The sequence below is a fragment of the Engystomops pustulosus genome, chromosome 1 (assembly GCF_040894005.1).
Source record: "Engystomops pustulosus chromosome 1, aEngPut4.maternal, whole genome shotgun sequence".
NCBI classification, from domain to species: Eukaryota; Metazoa; Chordata; class Amphibia; order Anura; family Leptodactylidae; genus Engystomops; species Engystomops pustulosus.
Window position 1 is genome coordinate 183,517,167 of NC_092411.1, and position 21,541 is coordinate 183,538,707.

At 38.1% G+C, this 21,541-nt stretch overlaps 1 protein-coding gene across 2 annotated transcripts in view; it reads left to right on the forward strand.

The window, feature by feature from the left end:
* Positions 1–18,512, forward strand: part of BMP3 (bone morphogenetic protein 3) — a 31,452-nt gene extending 12,940 nt beyond the window's left edge. For both annotated transcript variants that reach the window (XM_072114495.1, XM_072114503.1), the window contains exons 3-4: positions 11,714–12,609; positions 17,025–18,512. In XM_072114495.1, coding sequence (XP_071970596.1) covers positions 11,714–12,609; positions 17,025–17,216 — 1,088 coding nt within the window. In that variant the 3' untranslated portion in view covers positions 17,217–18,512. The remainder of the gene's footprint in view (positions 1–11,713; positions 12,610–17,024) is intronic.
* The last annotated feature ends 3,029 nt before the right edge of the window (positions 18,513–21,541 follow it).

The window sequence follows — 21,541 nt, forward strand, 5'->3', positions numbered from 1 at the left end:
AGATGAGATGATGATATCCATGAGACGCCTATTACCCACAATAACAGTCAGCTCTCCCACATCTCTGCTATTCCACAACACACTTGATCTGCTGTGCCTTCCTCCCCTCCCCAGATAAAGAACTTATTTGTCTGTACACTTCTCACGCTTTTGCAGGCAGAAACTCAGTGGGGCACATTTACTTACCTGGTCCTGCGGAGTTCACGAAAGTGCATTGTCCGACGATAATACACTGTGTCGTGATTCACTAAGATTGTGCGCCTGATATCCTGCATGTGTGGCTTCCTCATTCAGGTCTGTCGGAGTTCACCACCTTCTTCCTGGTGTATGTAAGTGCATTGTCTTGCGACGCAATTTTAAAGTTAAATCCCGCACTCCGAATTAGTCGGATCGTCTGATAGCCCGTCCCCCGCAAACCCCTGTTAAATACCCATCAAAGCTGCGCAAATACCAAAAACCGTGAATAGTTCAACAAAAGTGCGATCCGCGACACTTAATAAACAGTAAATAAACCCAGTGTCTGTGTCAGTGTGAGCTCTGTCCTGGAATGGGAGCAGAGAGAGATACAGAAATCTCAGCTCTACGTCCATCACACAGAAATCCAAGATGGCTTTCACGACCCTAAGTCAGAAGTTACAGGGTCGTGTCTAGGGACAACTGAAATTATGTACACCAGGACCGTTAGAGACAGGTTGGAATTGTATTTGTGAAATGATGTTTTTTTTGTTAATTGAGAATGTGTTATTTTGTTATCCTGAGTACATTTAAGAAACTTGTATTTGTGGGACTACCCGTTAATGGCCTCTGTTATGACCCATTTCTATTGAAAAGCAAAACTTAGATGTCAAATTCATATTCATTCTATTAGTCGTGAAAACAAAAAGAAATATAACCTACAGTTAGACTAAAATCAAAGCAGAGTACTGGGCAACATAAAAGAGTGTAAAGAAACAATGAGATGTGTGGAATTAATATCAGCAATGAAGCTGTTGTTCATTTATTTTTTTAGACCTGCGGCAATAGAATTAGAAGTTCAGTCATAACAGGAAATCTTTCAATCCAATTTATTTTTTATTTGGAACCTAGTGATCACTGGGAATATTGTAGAACCAAATACAATTTTCTTTAGTCAAATGTGTATAGAAACACTAACTTATTAAAAGAATATTTACACTGCACAGTCTTCCTTTCGTTGTGCACACAAAATACTCTCCCTAAATTGCTTCTTTTTATTTGGTATTTATATGCTTTTTTGCTAAATCTGGAGTTGAAAGTAACTTGAACTGCATTCTTTCAAAACAATGAAAGCAGTCTGCTAAACAGGTACTACATTCTTGGGCATGTTCTCCAGTAGTGGTCATCCAAGAGAAAGAGCGCAAGATTCAAATACAGAGTTGGTACAATGGTGAATATAGATATGTGCCCACCTGTTGTGGGGTAGGCATGTAATATATTGTATCCGATGAATTTCAGCATGCAGTCTGGATCTCAACAAAATTAGTGTCCAAATTTGCAGCGCGTTATAAGGAACATCGCAGGTATTTTTAGAATGATCCACAAAGGCAGCAAATCATCTAATCTTTCATTTATTAAATCAAACCTACCCATTTCGCCCCTGTACATTAGCTTTTTATCTCATTTAATAAACAACTAATTATAAGATGTGCTGCCTTTGTTGATTATTTATGCAAAAAATTCCAGTAATGTACGCTGTGTGTCATATTGTTGCTTTGTCCCAGTAACTTTAGGTGAGCACAACTGCAATACTTATGGAGACTTTGCCAATTAAGTCTACCTTGCAGGCCTGTGGAGACTTATTTGCCATTTTAATCCACTAGGGGATAATGGGAAATATACACTCACCGGCCACTTTATTAGGTACACCTGTCCAACTGCTCGTTAACACTTAATTTCTAATCAGCCAATCACATGACGGCAACTCAGTGCATTTAGGCATGGTCAAGACAATCTCCTGCAGTTCAAACCGAGCATCAGTATGGGGAAGAAAGGTGATTTGAGTGCCTTTGAACGTGGCATGGTTGTTGGTGCCAGAAGGGCTGGTCTGAGTATTTCAGAAACTGCTGATCTACTGGGATTTTCACGCACAACCCGTTACAACCAAGGTAGGCAGAAGAGCATCTCTGAACGCACAGTACGTCGAACTTTGAGGCAGATGGGCTACAGCAGCAGCACACTGGGTGCCACTCCTTTCAGCTAAGAACAGGAAACTGAGGCTACAATTTGCACAAGCTCATCGAAATTGGACAGTAGAAGATTGGAAAAACGTTGCCTGGTCTGATGAGTCTCGATTTCTGCTGCGACATTCGGATGGTAGGGTCAGAATTTGGAGTCAACAACATGAAAGCATGGATCCATCCTGCCTTGTATCAACAGTTCAGGCTGGTGGTGGTGGTGTCATGGTGTGGGGAATATTTTCTTGACACTCTTTGGGCCCCTTGGTACCAATTGAGCATCATTGCAACGCCACAGCCTACCTGAGTATTGTTGCTGACCATGTCCATCCCTTTATGACCCCAATGTACCCAACATCTGATGGCTACTTTCAGCAGGATAATGCGCCATGTCATAAAGCTGGAATCATCTAAGACTGGTTTCTTGAACATGACAATGAGTTCACTGTACTCAAATGGCCTCCACAGTCACCAGATCTCAATCCAATAGAGCATCTTTGGGATGTGGTGGAACGGGAGATTCGCATCATGGATGTGCAGACGACAAATCTGCGGCAACTGTGCCATCATGTCAATATGGACCAAAATCTCTGAGGAATGCTTCCAGCACCTTGTTGAATCTATGCCATGAAGAATTGAGGCAGTTCTGAAGGCAAAAGTGGGTCCAACCCGTTACTAGCATGGTGTACCTAATAAAGTGGCCGGTGAGTGTACAAATATGTGTTCCTAGATGGAATCTTTTAGTTTCCTTGTAAGGCAGCCCCATTACGAGGTAACTTAAAGCGGCATTCCATCTCGGATTACATGTGTACATATTTTCCGGATTCCCCCAGTGGAGCAACAATGGCTATAAGTCTCTATGTGCCTGTAAGATGGCCTTAAATGGCAAAGTCTCCATAAGGAGAGTTCTTATTTCCCAACACTAGGTAAAAGCCTCTCATTCAGTTAAACCAGTTCCACACACTGTACTAACAAGATACAAAACAGTGCTTTTTACAGATGGGAATCTGTTATTTTTGGAATAGATATACTGGTTTGGCTTTAATCCTGTATCATGGCGTTAGGCTTCTTAAAAGTCATGCTTGATGTTACAGGGCCAGCTTACAGGGTAGCCAAAGAAGGCATTCTTTATCATTTTTCTATCATGGACAACTTATTTGAATGTTTCCCAACTGCAATACCTCACACAAAACCATAGACCATTGTTCTGCTGATTCAACCAAGAGACATGCCAGACAAGCAGGTATTCATAGATATTGACACCTTTTCAAATGCTTTTTGCTCTTTCGTTAGACATGATACTAACAACAGTTAGTCTCTTCCACCTTACTTAAGTATGTTTGCAGCCTAGAAGTACATGGAAGGTTCATATCCAGACCAATTGCACTTTCCAGATTTTTCTATTCTATTTACCTGTTGCAACGTTTTTAAATCCACAACCTGTCTGTTCTTTCTGAAATGCATAGGCTAAAACCCTTGAATCTTTGGGAGATCTCTCTTAATCTCTTCCTGTAGGTTGTATTAAAATAGTAAAGCTTGAACAGAGAATCATTGGCATCTGGGGCACACTACTTGCAGCGACATTTCAAACCTTATCGTTTCTTCAAAATTCTGCATTTTGCTAGCAATCAAGAACTCCCCGATTTATTTATTAAACAAGTGATAACACATGTGGTTTTAGGTCTTGTCTCCCTTACATCATCTTCGGTATGGTTCTTTATGATATTGCCCATGATGAATATGAAACTGGTCACCCACTTGAAACATGAACACTGTTTTTTTCCCAACAATAAAGCAGTCTCTTCTTAAAGTTGTGTGGTAAAAATGTTTTCCTGTCAGATCTCAGGGTTGTATAGTTTTCCTTTGCCCCTTTCGTGTATGTAGAGAACTAATTATTCCATGTGTCTTTGTTCTTCATGGACAGTCTAAAACATTTGTCATTTTTATTTGTGGAAAATGTTGACCTTGTAGCTTTTTAGGATAACTAATATGGTCAAGATTTATGTAAGAGAAACTGTATAAATATTGATTATCAGTAAAACTACAACAATGATGGTCCTTCTAGTGATCTTTAAATGTATGTGCAAGGCAATGTCATGTTATATTGATAGATCATTACCATTCCTATCAGCATCAAGGAGCTCTCCAGGATTTATAAAAAAAGCTATATATGTCTTGGGAGGGGGCTATTAAAACCACCATAAACATCTTACCTCCTTCTTCCTTTCACCAATGGTGCTGTATGTAAATATAGGGCCTCGATTTATGAATAGAGGCTGTCAGTGCCTTGTGAACCACTGCCACATACTGGCTACAGCAAAAGTAGGCCACAAACTGGGCTGAGTTTGCTGGGTAGAGTGGCTGGAGGAGGGGGAGTGAGCACAACCCCTCACCTCTCTGAAGGGAGCTGTGCAACTGCACCGCAAAAAATGGGCAGGAATAGAACATGGCTCTGTCACAGTGTGATAAGACACGGCACACTCACTGCACTGTGACCGGGCTTAATAGACCTCTATGGCTCATGTGACCCAGCTGCTGTTGTGGCTAGCTCATGGCTGCCATGTACGGTGGTGTGCATGTGGCCTTAGTTTCAATGTGTAGCAGGCTTGCAGCAATGGTCAGGACAGCACTGCTTTCCTCTATAAACTGAGGCCCAGGTTGATGCCACAGGTGAATGGGAGTGCCCGAGAAGATTATTATAAGATGTTTAAAAATTGGATAGCCCTCTTATCCATACATATTTTTTTAAATTCCAGACAACCCCTTTAAAGAGTTTAGTAAAGAAGCGGTGCTCATTAACCCCTTCCCGACATTAGACAAAGTAGTACGTCACGGCCGACAGGGACTTACCGCATTGTGATGTACTACTATATTCTGCTTCTGGTATGATTGGGTTAATTTATGGGGTTTTAGGCTTCTCAAAGTGACTTGAAAACTAAGCATGATTTTGCATTTTTTTATGAAAATATGAAAAAATCTCACATAAGGTTCTAAAACGAGAGGATGCATAAAAAACAATGTCAACATAAAGCAGACATTCAGTGAATGTTAGTTATCAAGTTTTTTTGCTGTTATGACTATGGGGCAGATTTACTTACCTGGTCCATTCACGATCCAGCGGCGCGTTCTCTGTGCTGGATTCGGGTCCGGCCGGGATTTATTAAGGTAGTTCCTCCGCCGGCCACCAGATGTCGCTGCTGCGCTGAAGAGCATCGGAACGCACTGGAATACACCGAGCCGGGCCGAGTGAAGGTAAGTGCAATTTTCGCAACACATTTTTTTTTTGTAAATGCGGCGGTTTTTCCGAATCCGTCGGGTTTTCGTTCGGCCACGCCCCCCGATTTCCGTCGCGTGCATGCCGCGACGGATTTCTCATACCTTATCTTATTGACTTCTATGGGACGGTGCAAGATCACTGACCAGCAGCCCCATGTTTCTAAAACCGAAGTGTGATTGGAAACGCCAATCACCAACGCCAGTGTGAAAGGACCCTCAGTCTGTGACAAAGTAATAAATTAATATAGTAATTTTTCTGATATGCCACTTCAACCAAGTTTTACTTTTTCTAACAAAAAAATTCTTTGAAACATGTACCAAATATGCTTTGTATGAAACCAGTCTAATATTTTTGTTGTCAGAAGGCCAGAAAACAGGCAGGCTTCCTTATTGCTCTTTGTTGTTACTAACACCCTTTAATAATTTTCTATATACAAAAAAGCAAGAAAGCTCTGATATAGTGTTTTTATATCTGGGTCGTATTAGGTATAAAAATGAGTGAACGCCCACCTTCTTAGGTTGTTAGAAAGTCACAAACATTTCTGCTTTTTTGCTTCTCTTTTGATCCACTAGGCAGCCTGGTTTGCCGAATACTGGAGTTCATAGGGTATAATACTGTATCCAAGAAAAGATTTAGAGCTGGAATAGCTCAAAAATACCAATCGGCGCTCTAACATGGAAAAAATCTTTTGGTCTTTATTTATAAAATCATACTTATAAAAGATATATCTCTATGCATGCAATAAAATCTTATTAAAACACACTCGTGTGCGGGGAATGAGACGCGTTTCGATGCCCGGACCATGGTCGTCAACAGTCAATGGCGTGCAATCCATTTAAAGTTCTTTTGGCGCGAAAAGAATATATACATATATATTCACCATTTATTTACTATACTACACAAAACTACTACATAAATACATACAGTTAAAACCAGAATTTTACATAAACTAGCTCCCTACCTCTATTATCCAAAATAGAAAGCCATTCTGTACGATGGGTTCCTGGTCTGTCCCATTCATCCCATAACGTTAAACTGAAAACTCTGCAGTGACTACTGTAAAAGTCTAAATGTTCAGACTATTATGGAATTTGAAATATTGGTTTTATTACAAATTATGATGGATTATCACCCGCCATAACCAGTGAACTGGTACCCAGTGTGAAAGGTCCTGGAGGGAGTGTAAGAAAGCATCTCCTACAGAGTCTGCAGGAAACAGCTTCAATAAGATGTAGTTAAACCCAGGTTTGATGCAGGTTTTTGTGGTTCTGCTAAAATAAAAATTTTGTGCACTTCACATTAAAATGAAGCCTGGTCCACTTCGGAATCCTCATGAAATGTCCCCCATATTAATATAATAACACAGAATTTAAACATTTTTGTTCCAAATAAAAAAAAAATAGATCTTACTTCAGCAATGAGATAACCTTATCTAGAACGGAATGTTTCAGCAAAGTTGAAAAGATTAATATTTTTGGTTGGAGTTCAATAACTTAATCATATAGAATGTTACAGATGTTGTCCCTCCCAATTTAATAGGTCTGCCTAGTAACAAGTCTAACAACACTTTCCTCGCCCTTTTTAAGTGAGTATATCTGGCAAGTTGTCAATGCTCTCCACATTAAACACAAATTCCAGTCCCCCTTTCATATTCTAGGTAACAGATTAAGGTTAAGTTGAGGATGTTGGGCGTAGAACCTGAGATTTGTCCTGAAATAAAAACAGACAATTTTATATTGAAGGCTCACCCTCTGTACAGAGCACAATATATTATTAGAGATAGAGATTTATTAGCAAACTCATGGAATATATCCTTCATGTACTTTCCATATTCAGAATGGTTGGGCTCAAGATGACATTATTCTATTAGAGGTTCATTATTCTGTCCACCGGAGGCTCCTGTAATACTTTGATGGGTACGTACACATTTGAGGAAATAGTTTAGCCGTTGCCATCATAAGTTGCAGGTAGATACAAATAGACATTTCTATGAAAAGTCATGTGTTGCTCATAGTATATTTTTTCAGCATACAATCGGTTAATGGAGTAATGTGTACAGGCTGTTGCAGTTTCTGGTAATGTAATGTATAAGAAGCCAGCGCCATCTACTGGCCTTTGTTATATTTATTAGTTTTACAAACTCTCTTATGCCGATTGTTCTTTAGTTCTGTGTAAAAGATTCTATTACCGATGATCCAGTTAATATTGTAGATTTCAAGTAATCCAGAGATGAAACAAGTAGCATTCTATCATTTCTGGTGTGTGATTAGTTGCATGTAAATAATTTCATTAGCGTCTGATTATATCAATATCTTATCTTGCAGCCCAAATTTAGTGAGATATGAAAACAAATACGTATGCAGGGGTGGGACCAGCGTATAGAAGTTAGGTCAACGTAAATATACAAATTTTGCACATGTTGTTTCGGTGCAAAACAGAACAGTGGATTATGGATGGCATTTCTGCACTTGTATCATGTATTATTTGTGTAGATCATTTATATGAAAGTAACATGTATCTGACATTAAGATAACCATCTAGAACACAAAATATTTTTACTGTGTCCGGGACAGAAACCAACAACCCTCCAGTGATTTGGAGAATTTGTCTGGAACAGTGGCTCCCTCAGAAAGTTGTATTATTAGGGTAAGATTTATACATTCAGGTTTATAGATTCAGCTTTTGAAGTCACAAGCAGAAGTGAATAGAAATAAATGAAAGAACAGCATCAATAAAAACCTAAACATGTGTACTTACCCTTAAAGGGATATTCTCATCTCAACTATCCATGAAATGGATTTAAAGGGACCCACAGGCTGCCATCTGTTGGGTCCATAGTAGGGTCCATAGTAGGGGAGGAAAAAATACTGGTATGTGTGCAAGAGACACATACAATTTATTACAATAGGCAAAGCCATATTTGTGTTCTCTGCATGCGCACAATGTCTGATGTCATCAGGCAGCGCCGCATAATACAGTCCCTGCGGGCAGATTGCACGGACCCATATATATATTACGATGGGCCATGTGGGGACAATAGTGAGGGGAGGCTGCTGCTGGACATTTCATTATTAAAGGAAGGCTATTGCTGGACATTTCATTAGTAAAGAGAGGTTGTTCCTGGATATTTCATGTGAGAGGAAATTTTTAGTGATGGCCTATCTTAGGGATGTCAAATCATCTATTCTTTCCCAGAAAAAAACAGAGCATGAAGCACAAAATCAGCTTTCTGATTCTGAAAATCCCCATCAGAGCAGCTTTTGATTGACGGTTGCCTTTTAGGATCAGGAAAACTGGGTTGTCATTTTGAGTTCAGTATCTGTTCAATTGAGTAATGGGAGTCTGCACCAGTCAGCTGCTGGGTCTGTGTACACTTACTACACTGCTATGTTTACTTGACTATGCATAGAGAAGAAAACAAAAAAATGAACAGAGGACGGCACCTTGGATGATATCTTCTAAAACAGAAATAAAATGCCAGCCCCAGTTATCCAATGGTCCTCGGTGTCGGCCCCTTCCATAGGCGACATGTTCCTATGCAGCCCCTAGACAACAGGTTTCCTGAATCCAAAGGACAGAACTTGGTGATAAGAGTCAAAAATGGGTGTCTGGAAAGGGAAATGGAGTGTCTACATTAAGGTTGCCTCAATTTAATATAGATAATAATATAGTAATTTATTAAAATAATAACAAAGCATATAATGGAAATATATATAGAATATTATATTCCCTTGATATGCTTTGTTTTTACTTGTAATTTGGTGTAGACACTCTGTTTCTGTTTTTTGCCTACTTTTGACTTTTCACTACCTCTTGCCTCTTCTGTGCCATTAATCCATCTTGGATTTGACCCGTTCTGTTGCTTGTCCCTGTGTTTGTCATCTTTCCTGTGCACACATTTATTGAAATGATTTCCTCCTAAGTTGCTTGTCCTCTTTGGCTAGCACAGCCCAGGTAATCACACAGGGACCAGGGTTGTGGGTGAGTTTATTAGGGCTTTTACCTCTTTTTCTGTCATGACAAAACCTTTGCTCTGGAGATGCTCTAGGCATATGTTAGGTGTCTTTCGGAAAACAGTTTTTCTAAGCATAAACATGTATGTTTTGGGGAAGCAGGAAAAAGGAATTATGTAAACCAGCAAGGCTCCCATACCGTCATGCAGAATGTATTACCATTTATTAACGTTAGTTAACATTATTGTCCCATGCTAGGGTAATAGGGCTTTTACAGATACAGGTGGCATCACATTACAGTTACAGTATATGCCATATAGCTATGAGTTATTACACCATGGTTTTAAGATGGTTCATTATGGTATATGCTCAGACCTTACTATTGTTGCTCTACACAGAAAATCTCTGTAAATCTTACACTTAATAATGTAATATTCCCAGTGTAATTAGAGTTTGTTATAGTTCCGTAATGACTTTTTTGAGGATTAACATCCTAATGAAAACAACGTATGCTCAGATTGAGAACCAGTGGGCACATGAAATACTAATTCTGGCTCTCATATTCTTTGGTCAGTTTCCAGTCCAGACTGAATGTACACACATGCTGTACTTTACTTATATTTTCCACAAAGCTCCATTTAATAGCTCTCTGGTGTTCCTTAGCATGAGAGTCCGTGTTTCTGCCAGTTTCGCCAGTGTGGGCGCAGCTACAGCCCAAGAAGGGAGCTTAGCAAGATGGAGAAAAAAAAGTGTTTGCTCTTTGTATTGGACTTGTATCCATGGACTTTAACAGCTAGGGGAAAGTATCAGATGTGGTAGCTTTCTGAATTATTGCCTCAACTAGTGAATGAAAATCTGCTGGAACTTGTTAAGATACTATTATCTGAAATATAAAAAATAATAGAACTCTTTTATTGATTGTTTCAACAGAAAAATGAAAAGGGTCTACTGCTTTGTGATGTAGTGTAGATTGTTGTGTTGTGACATCATCATTATTATTATATACTGTATATACAGGATCTGGTGAGGCTCCTGTTTTGCAGAAAGTCAGGGATAACAAAAGGTAGAAGTTCTTTTCTTTATGAATGAGAAAACTAATTCATTATAGAATACAACAGTATTCTGTGCTGTGGTTCCAAATGAAGGTAAAAGCCCTGTGGATAAGGAAACGATCTGAATGCAATACGCATCCTATTTCTCATATTCTTTAGTCACTTTCCTGTCCAACCTATATGAATAAACATTAAGTACTCCAATGAAACCAAAAAACTCCAAAAAAAAAAATCTTTTGTACCCAAGTGTTGATCAGATTGGATCAGCATGAGTCATCTTTTTACATGAATGTTCATGTTGTTTTCTTCTATAAAATCACTTAAGAGTATGTTCACACAGAAAGGTGAATTTATCATGATCAATTCAAAGTAAAGGAAAGCTGCGGAACCTCTTTAATACTATTTCTTCATATTAAATCATGCCATGATTAAGAGCACATAGTGCTCGAAACGCGTAGGCTCAGTCTCTGCCTTATTCCCTGTTATTTCAATATGAAGAAATAAACGATTTCATGGTTTTAAAGAAGTGCTGTGGCTTTCAGTTACTTTGGATTGATGAAGATTCTCACCTGCAGTCCTAACAGGCTACGCGAAGTTGCACTCTGTGAGGTTGTGAATACCTACATTGATTATCACCCATGTGTCAAAACTAGCCGACATTGAACACGATCAGGGTGAGACGCATTATACTTTTCGTTCTTATTTGCTGAATATATCATGGCTTGTGTACACATTTTCTGACATAAAAGCAATGAAAAGGTTGTAATTCCTGGCACAGGTTATAGTGCCGCTCTACACCAGGCAGGACCATGCAAAGAATTATCTGGCACAATAGAGCCTATAAGAGGCCAGAACGTCCTAATATGTGTGGAGCAATGTATGGGGAACATCAAGACTAGTGTATGTTACACCTGTTCTTGATAAATAACCCCCCCCACACACACACACACATTTTATTAGTGAAATGTAAAAAAAAAATACAATAGAGATTTCTTATAAATAAGAATACTGCAAGAAAAGACAAGGACACTTTTTTATTGTGGTCTGTCATTCCATTAAAAGCAGTTCTCTGACCTAGATTTTGTTACGGAAAATACATGCTGCCTTGAAAACTGAACAATTTATTTTCCATACATTTCTATACATGCTTATCTATAAGTTTACCAACAATGGATTGCATTAGGATATGGTATGTTTTTGTATAAATAACCAACTGTGTTTTTTTTACTTGTCTTTCAGGGGATGCAGACAATGTCAGTCACATTTTCAATTTGACCTCGCTGACATCTTCAGAAAACATACTTTCAGCTACATTCCATTATTATCTTGGTGATATTCTAAATAGCAGCTTAAGATGCCCACAATTTCCATCATGCCTTCGCCGGGGACATCGAAAACATGAATTATCCATTAGCGTCACAGTGTCCAGTTTCATACCTCTTGAGAACCAGACAAGAGTGTTAGGTCAATTTTTTATAAACATTTCATCTCCACATCGTGACATTCCATCTTGGCAATGGAAAGACATTACACAAATCCTACGTGAAGCCAAACAAAATGGAGAAACTGTCATTGAAATTAACATGACCATTGATATTCCAACTCAACATCGTAAACATATGCTAAGGCATAAACCTTACATCTTAGTATATGCAAATGACTCTGCAATTTCTGAACCTGACAGTGTTGTCTCCAACTTGCATGGACAACATACTCCTATCATTCACAAACCGCACCATAAAGCAGGAATTTTGGAACACAGAAGTCGACGATCAACTGATATTCTTTTACCATTACAGAACAATGAGTTACCAGGAGCTGAGTACCAGTATAATGAAGATGAGGAACGCTGGGAGGAGAAAAAGCCCTACAAAAGCCTTCATACTAAGCCCATGGAGAAATCAAAATCTAAAAAAAAATTAAGAAAAAGTGGGCGGCAAAAAAGTCAAACACTACAGTTTGATGAGCAGACCCTGAAAAAAGCCAGAAGAAAGCAATGGAACGAACCACGGAATTGCGCTCGCCGTTACCTTAAAGTAGACTTTGCTGACATAGGCTGGAGTGAATGGATTATTTCCCCTAAATCCTTTGATGCTTATTATTGCTCAGGAGCATGCCAGTTCCCAATGCCAAAGGTATTGTAAATATTTTAATAGTAATTTTACACTGACTTTTATATCAACATAGATTTTCACACAGTGCTGGGCAGGAAAGTGCATCTCTTTTTTTATGAACTGCACATCTTTTTTTTTATCAATAAAATATTCCAGCTGTTTTATTAGGAAGCCCAATGAAGCCGTAAATAAGTAATATTTTTATGTCTGCTCTATAAGTGTAGCTGTTAAAATGGTGAGATGTAAAAACTGAAGGTTTATGTGAAGGAATTTCTTGTACACTGTCCAAACACTAATGCCTCGCTATGTAGAAAAGCATGACCTTTTGTCCGCTTGCGGAGGTTCATGTTCCACATCTTTTTGCATTTGTTAATGTCCACATTTCACACTTTTGTTAAAACCAGACATGCCTTCATTCTTCTTTTCATCACTCTACTTAAAGGGAAAGTATGACAACTCACAAACATTCTCACATTATTAGCAGCATGCAGTAATATATATATATATATATATATATATATATATATATATATATTTACACACACAAGAAGTGTTGGTGTGGGGTAAACAGAAAGGGAGCATTATAAGAAGGGGGTGTTAAAAAATGGTAATCTAATAAATAGGGGCATTATAAATGGGGGTGCTGCAGACATGGGAGCATTATAAGAAAACAGGGCGTTTAAATTGAGGATATAAATTAAGAAATATTGGGAAATAAATTGAGGTGAATCGGAGTATGAGGCTTTATGAGGAGAGAGAGAGGCTGTATGAGGAGGGAGAAGATGTGTGAAAAAGAGAGAACATTGGGGTTTAGGGTATCAGGAGACGTGTCAGGTCTTTAAATTTTGTTAGTTGCTCATCGGTATCTTCTGAGAAACAAACATATGGGCCAAATGCTGATCAAAGAAAACCTTTATCTAAGAATCCTCTATATACATCCTCTAAAATAATCTTTGTTTTCCATAAACCTTGTTGGTTACCTATTTATAGGTGTTTATTTGGTTAGCCCCCATAGCCATATAAGCACAATTCCCCATTCTTCCTGTCCTGCTCTCATTCTGTACCTCATTGGAAGGCACAGTGATTAGCATTACATCCTTCCGGAATCGACGTGGCTCCTAAATGAAGGGGCCTGATTTATCAGAAATTTTGTCTTTGCCATAAGAGGCTACAGCTAAATGTATTCAGTAGTCCCAAGGGGGGCTTTTACAATAGTTGTCAGCCATTCCCACTTATTTTCCAGCTCAAGCAACAATTCCAACTTCTATTTAAGTCACAGAAGGCCCTCTGAGTAACTTTTCTCTGTTAAAGGTATAAGAATATAAGTAACCTACCATTTCTAGTTGTGAAGGAGTTAAGGCACATATGCTATAGGTCACAGTGGAAGGCTTGTATTATATTCCTTAGTTTAATGCTTCTACAATTAGGTTGTGGTGTTTAGCTGTGGAATTGAAAGTATGAATTGGCTGCCATTCTCATGTGTGACATGGGGTTGGGTGGAATTGGATAAGGAACATGTTTCCAAAATGTAATATCAAGTTCAATAATTTACAAGCAGGGAAATTCTGGACACATTTGTTACACTTTCTGTAAGTTCAAGTAAGTTGGTCCACCTGTAGCTTGTGGAATTCTTGGGCCTCTAACAGATTGGGCTTAGTGCCGAAAGGTTAATCATTGCTGGTTGACATTGATAGCCTATCACATTCCTCCTTCAGGCTGAAAAGCTACTCAACAGGAAAAATAACAACATGTGTGCACGTCTCTAGTTTTTACAGAACAACTGGTAATGAATAACTGTATCAAACCTTTATACTATATGATACAAATGCTTCTACATTCCTATTAAGGCAGAAACATATGTGTGAGGCCTGCATGGTAGCACCGACAATCCCATTGTAGGTATAGTATTGTTACATGCACTTTTATGGGTGTTACAATTATGATATTTCATAGTTTTAATGATATTTAAATGATAACTCTTTGGCTACTTTCTGTTTAAGGTAATTGGAAGAATAAAAGCATAGAGTGCACTCATGAAAGCTTTCACTTACAACCACTTAAAAAATATTTATAATACCTGGTTTGCTTATTGAAGGGAAAAAAGGAAATGGGAAAAGGGAAATAAGGAAAAAAGGGTGACAGTTCCACTCTTATAAGATAATATTAAAATGAGTTAGGAGTGTAATGTTATTGTTGGAATCACCCTTCTGATTTTGCAGTGAAATCCAAAATCACTAGAACTTCCAAGCTAAATTCTCGATAAAACAGGTAACAGGGTAAAAATAAAACAATTGTGTATTTGCAGTGTAATTGTCTTTTAAAGTAGCTTTTGTTTGAATCTCACCATTGAAGCCCATTAAATAACTTTCCATAACTTTGGAAAGTTAGAAATCACCTGGAATGTCTGCTGGCTACTGTAAAAAAAAGACCTTGAAATTCAATGTCAGCTCAATGGTCTAAGTTAAATGTGTCTAGAGGGATTTCTAAACATCTGGGCTTATGAATGTACTCAGCCCCAGTGAAGCTATAGCATTCAGATGTTCATCTTTTATTAGTGTCACTTGTAACATTATACTGTGTCCAGTTCCAGGTTTGGTGTGCTTAGTTGTAGGTCCCATCTCACAGTTTTCCCAATACACCAGTAATCTTGATTGTGTTCAGTAGCATTGGTGTTAAAGGACTTGTTCTTAGGTATCATACTATCATTTTAAATAAGCTCTACATATACAGGCAGTCCCTGGGTTACGTACAGGATAGGTTCTGTAGGTTTGTTCTTAAGTTGAATTTATATGTAAGTCATAACTGTATAATTTATAATTGTAACTCCAACCCAATTTTTTTGGTCTCTGTGACAAATGGATTTTAAAAATGTTGTATTGTTATAAGAACCAGGATTAACAATAAAGCCTCATTACAGACACCTGTGATAACTGTAATAGCTCTTGCATTGTCTAGGTCTAAAATACAGTAAATTAGCAACATGCAGAGGTCCTTTTGTAACTAGGGGTTGTCTGTAAATCGGGTGTTCTTAAGTAGGGGACTGCCTGTACACAGTCACGGGCATCAACTTTGGCTCAGATAAATGTGTTTACATATTTGAACCACACCATCTAGTAATTATCAGTCCTCAGATGTTCTTTTTTCTGACTTTGGAACTTTTCCACTGACAGCTTGCCTTCAGCTGCCATCCATCGTAGTTTTTAATGTAACATAAAATCAGTAAATTGTCTATAGATTAAAGTCATCTGACATTGCCAATTTGCCACTACTGACTGTCCTTTCAATGTACATGGGGGTGTTCTGAATTTCCCCTAATGGCTGATGTCACAAATAACAATTACAGGAAAGAATGTCTAGGCAGTTGGATAGCTGAATGCTCTTGCTTTTATCAAGGAAAGTTATTGCACAATCATGTGTTGGTCAAGTCAAATGTATGTGTATGAGCAGGGAGCCTGGAAGGAAATGATTTCGCATAGTCAAGCCTTTGACTGACAGCTATCTAAAGTGCATTGCCAACTTTAATCAGTCTTGGACCTCATGGACACAACCAATGGGCCAGGTGCCACTGTTAGCTGCATGTAGAACATTGGTGGATGAGTACCATTCACCCTACCAAAGTCCCTTGAAAGTCACCCACGACACCACAAATCAAGCCAGGGATTATAATATGCTGTACTACCACTCAGCATTTTCATAGTGCAGTGAGGCACTGGGCATGAAACATACGTCACCACGCCATGACTATGCACAAGAGGGGGCTGTGAATTAGACGCCATATTTGTGACTATGTGATATGGCCCCCAAACATGGTCATGCGCATGATGCCTAAATGGCCATCTAAATTTATCTAACCTTGATCAGATTCAACCTAAGTATAATGACAAACCATTTTACCCATCAGTAGTAATACCTAAGAAGCCACCTCTATTCACATATAATCCTAGACAATCTACTACTGTATATTCTAAATTTCATATCCTATCAATAACACTGGTTTAAGTCACCAAAATAAACTAACCTCAGTATCTTCAAACATTTGTTTTAAATGTTAAAATATAAACCAAGCATGCAAAGTCTTTATTTCCTGACATTTTTTATAACTTTCTGCCAGAAACTATGTGGAAATGTCTTAATTTAATGTACAATTCAATAGAGGGAACTTCAGAACTGGCATTTTGCTGTCTTAATGTAAAGAAATAGTGTAATAAACAAAGGGCTACATTAAGGATCAGAATATAGATGCACAATGACTGGTATTTTAGCTATAAAACATTGTAGAGTTAATGGTGATTATATTAAAAAGATGAGGAGCAAACTAGTTACATTGACACAAAAAAATGGTTTTTAAAGTACCTTCAAATATTGAGCTGACTTTTTCTTTCCGTTACTTGTATAGCAGGTTACAAAAGGCTAAAATGTCTTTTCTTTTTCGACAGTCTTTAAAGCCATCGAATCATGCCACTATTCAGAGCATTGTGCGAGCTGTTGGAGTGGTCCCTGGTATCCCAGAACCTTGTTGTGTCCCGGAGAAGATGTCGTCTCTCAGCATTCTCTTTTTTGACGAAAACAAAAATGTTGTCCTCAAAGTATATCCAAACATGACAGTGGAGTCCTGTGCCTGCAGATAACATCTCAAACATTTTAAAGCGTCCAAAGCAATCTTCATATTTGCACTTTTAAAACACCATTATTTTGTAAAATATTCAAGTCTACCAGGAACAGTAATGTAGAAGAATCTAGATTATAAACACTGGTGATGGATCTCTGGACCGCGTGTACATGCAAGTCATTCTGGACATCAGTGACCAGAGTGAAAACTGGCCTGTAGTATACATGAAAATAAGCTCCTGTCCAATATAAACTACGCAGGAAGAAGAAGTTCCAATAACTTTTCCAAAGACGCATCTATTTTTTTACTGGGAAAAAACTAAAACTGTAAACAAATGAAGCTGTAAAGTGCCTTCAGACACTCGCATCAATAAGATGTTCTTTTCCTATAAAAATATTATATATACATATATATGTATGTATACTCAGTCCATACATTTCTTGTGTCTGTTACACATATCAGTTGCCATTGAATGGACAGGAATGAAGAGAGTTTTTTGGAAACTCTGAATGTGTATGGCAAGTTCTTCACTGCATGATAGCAAGTGTAAATAATTTGAAGACATATATTATTGAAAGTGATTTTTGACAAGTTTGTGTAACATAATTGGAAGGATTGTCAATTTTGCTTTTTTATACCAGCACTTTTTTTATTGTGTAAACAAATGGTATAATGGACATGATGAAAAAAACTGTAAAATAAAGCATATTTAATATGTTAAACCATACCAAAATACACTAAATAAATCTGCCTGCTGCTTCCGTACAAGAACGCAGAATGTTTTACCATAGGTATGCTTTCCATTCCTCCTTAGACCACTATGTGTCGAGAATAAGCTAGATACTTTATCTTTTTAATGTGCTACCCACCCAAAACTTAAAGTAATCTCCCATTAAATGTCATATGCATTAACCATTAATGCTGCTGTGTAGCTCCCATCAGCAGGATCATAGACAATGTTTTAACCATTTTGCACCAGTGCTTTATTTTTTTTTTATATTTATGTTTCCTGGAGGTGGGTTAGAAGTGCCTCTAGGGGCGTGAAATAGCCAGAGAAGTCCCCCAAAGCACCAGTGCTTCATTTACATAAATATAAAACTTCATTTTAGAAGTGAATTATTGAGACACAGATTGAGACAAAGAGACATGTCTACAGCCATGCTACCTGAAGCTACCAATCAGCAGTAAACATTAATGCACATAACATTCACTTTTAGATTTCCTTTAACAATTTGATAAAACTGGACATACTCTGGGCATTGAACATGCTGCGTACTGTACTTCTTTAATCAAGTTCAACCAAGGAAGGGAAGGGATTGGATGAGGAAGAGATTTATGAGAATTGTTTCCCATAAATCTCTTCCTCATCCAATCCCTTTCCTTCCTTGGTTGAACTTGATGGACATGTGTCTTTTTTAACCGTATAGACTATGATACTATGAATAGTGGCCCAGTCTAGGGAATTACGTTTTTCAAGTCATTCTTGTCCTGTTTATTCTTTTGATATATTTAAGGTTATCTCCAGTAACGCTGATCATGTTTTCTATCAGAATTTTAATAGTAAATAAGAAGAGTGGTTAATCCAAATTTACAACCCTGTGAACTCCTTTGTAGGGGAGGCATACAATGGGCCATGGTTGACCAATCAAAGCAGTTAGCAGCAAGACAAATGTTACTCTTTAAAGAGGTACGGCATTTGGTACAATATTTGCCTATAGAAGCACCAGTTTATAAATTATTTAAAGTATAAAAAGTCTCTCTTTTTATGTATTCAAAAACATGTTACTGTACGCAATATACTTTCATTGTACAAAATATATATAAATGTGTCCTTCTAAAGTATAGAACAACCTGTGGTGTGAACATTATCTGTACGTGGTAGATTTTTTCACAGAGGTGTAAACTGCTATGTGCAATGATATAGTAAATTACTTACTTTCTAAAGTAACACCTGCTGTAGACTCATCTACGGTGCAAATGTTTATATCTATTGTGCAAATATAACAAAAGAAACTCTTTATCCTTGATAATTCAGCTGACAATAACATAAAATTAAAAGTATTAATGCTCACTTTACTAATCCCATTTTAACAATCCCTGATGGTCTTTGTTTACCTTATGTGACAAAACATGTGAACTGCAGTCAATCACTGGCTGTAGTGGTGACTTTAGGGGTATGGACATGTCACTACTGCAACTGGTGATTGTCTGCCGCAGTGACATGATGACATGCTATGGCAATGCTTGAGCCCAGTAAACTGAGACTTGGTTCATGTATAGACAAAATCAAATATTACAGAATAACAAACATTACAATTTAAACAATAGAATAGGACCCTTCTTGCAGGAGCTTACAGTCTAAAGGATATAGCAGAAATATAGGTGTAGAAGCAAAGACATTCTTGTGTATTGCAAGAACTAGCGATTTTAATAATCACTACGCCACTTCCACGGCATGGACCTGCCTGTGTAATTTTGAAAAGCCTGTGAAGTTTGGTTCGCTGGTTTTCATTCAAGACTACACCAAGGTGCAGGAGTGACAACGGATGATAAATCTCCCCCTATGTTTCAGAGAGCTTCAGTGTTGTTGAGATCCTATGGCCGAGAGAAGCAAATATAATTAGTATACTGTGTGCATCTGATATAAACACGGAATGAAGTCACAGAATGGCTGATCTGGCTGTCATGTAGTACAGTGCAACATAGGTAAATTGATGTTTGGCATATACAACAACGGGTGTTTAACCCCTTAAGGTCGCAGGTTTTTTTTTTTGCTCATTTCTTGCTCTCCACCTTAAAAAATCCATAATTTTTTTATTCTTCTGTGTACAGGGCTGTGTGAGGGCTTATTTTGTGCATAACAAATTTTACTTCTCTGACGAAGACCTGAGGCTGTCATGGAAAACGATGGCCGAAACCCGATGACATTCGGGGAGCGACGATGCCACCATCTTTTGCCACCATCTTTTAAATGCCGCTGACCGTGGTTATCAGCCTGTGAGCCCTCTTCATACACCCCCCGCACCTCTGCGCTTTAGAGCTACAGGGGTTAACCAGGTTGTCTGGGAATCATTTATTTATAATATAGCTTTTTTAAATATGACCCCTCGTCCTGTGCTCCTGTTTAGCCACTGTGCTTCCCATAACTGCTGTTATAGAGGCCGGTGGTGAGGTCCATACGACAGATGTGTGCCCGCTACTGCCTGAAACCAAAGCTGTAGCAGGTGAGCGATTGTTGTCAGGACAGAACCACCGACCTCTGTGTACAAACGGAAGTGATGGACTGTGCTGTGGCTGAATGTGAGCTTGGGAGGTGATTATAAGCAGTTTATTATTTCTACAGCCCTCCAGTCATGTATATATTTTTATTCCTGAACAATACTTTAAAAGGGGTTGGAGACTTTACCTCATGTTTTTTGTAATGTGTGTAAGTGTGTGTGGGGGGGGGCAGGATATTAGGTAATTTACCTATATACATCTATTTAAAGGTCTACACCACTTTCTTGATATGTAAAATGAAGCCGCCTGTGTCTGGCTGATAATGTAAAAGACAGGAAGCTTTACTTCGTATTAACAAATCGGTGCAGAACTTTTAATTTATGTATGTTGGCAACTTAACTTTACTAAGGTAAAGTGGCCAAACCCTTTAATTCAGGCATAAATGAACAATGGAAATGTGAGGGTGCATCTTTAGTAGAATAAGATAAATAGTATAAGCCATTCCTTGGTCAGGTAGGAGTGACCATTGACACAGCATCTTTGGTAAAAAAAGAAGGTACCATTGATTTTACATCTACTCATCACACATAGCACTTTTACAGAAAACAGAGCTCTCTGAGCTCAAAAGTTGTAGCATTTTGGCTTTTCATCTGGTTTTCATTCCTAAAGAAGATATGTAATCTGTGTGACTTACAATACAAGAGACACCACAGTAAGCCATAGTATGATATCTCATACCTATGTGCTTCTCGTTTTCTATACTAGTCAACTAGTCAAGAAAAATGCACATGGTTCTAATCCTGTTTAATGTCTCTCCTAAAGTATTTTTCTTACTTTCATGTTGTCATCTTATGTGACACCATATAAGTGGATTTTCTGTTTACTTGTCTATTCATAATTATGGGATAAATATGGGATGAAGCATGAGGACGATGAACCCCATGAAAGGTCCAGGTTGTATTATTAACCGCCAATAAATTTCATGTAGCATACAAAGTCACGGAATCTATAGGTTTCCACAAAATGCCTATATAACCTGTTCTCTGTAATAAAAAATTCAGATACAGGAATTAAATTATCTCTGTAACAAAATTAAGGTAATATTAGAGAAATGTATTTTTATGA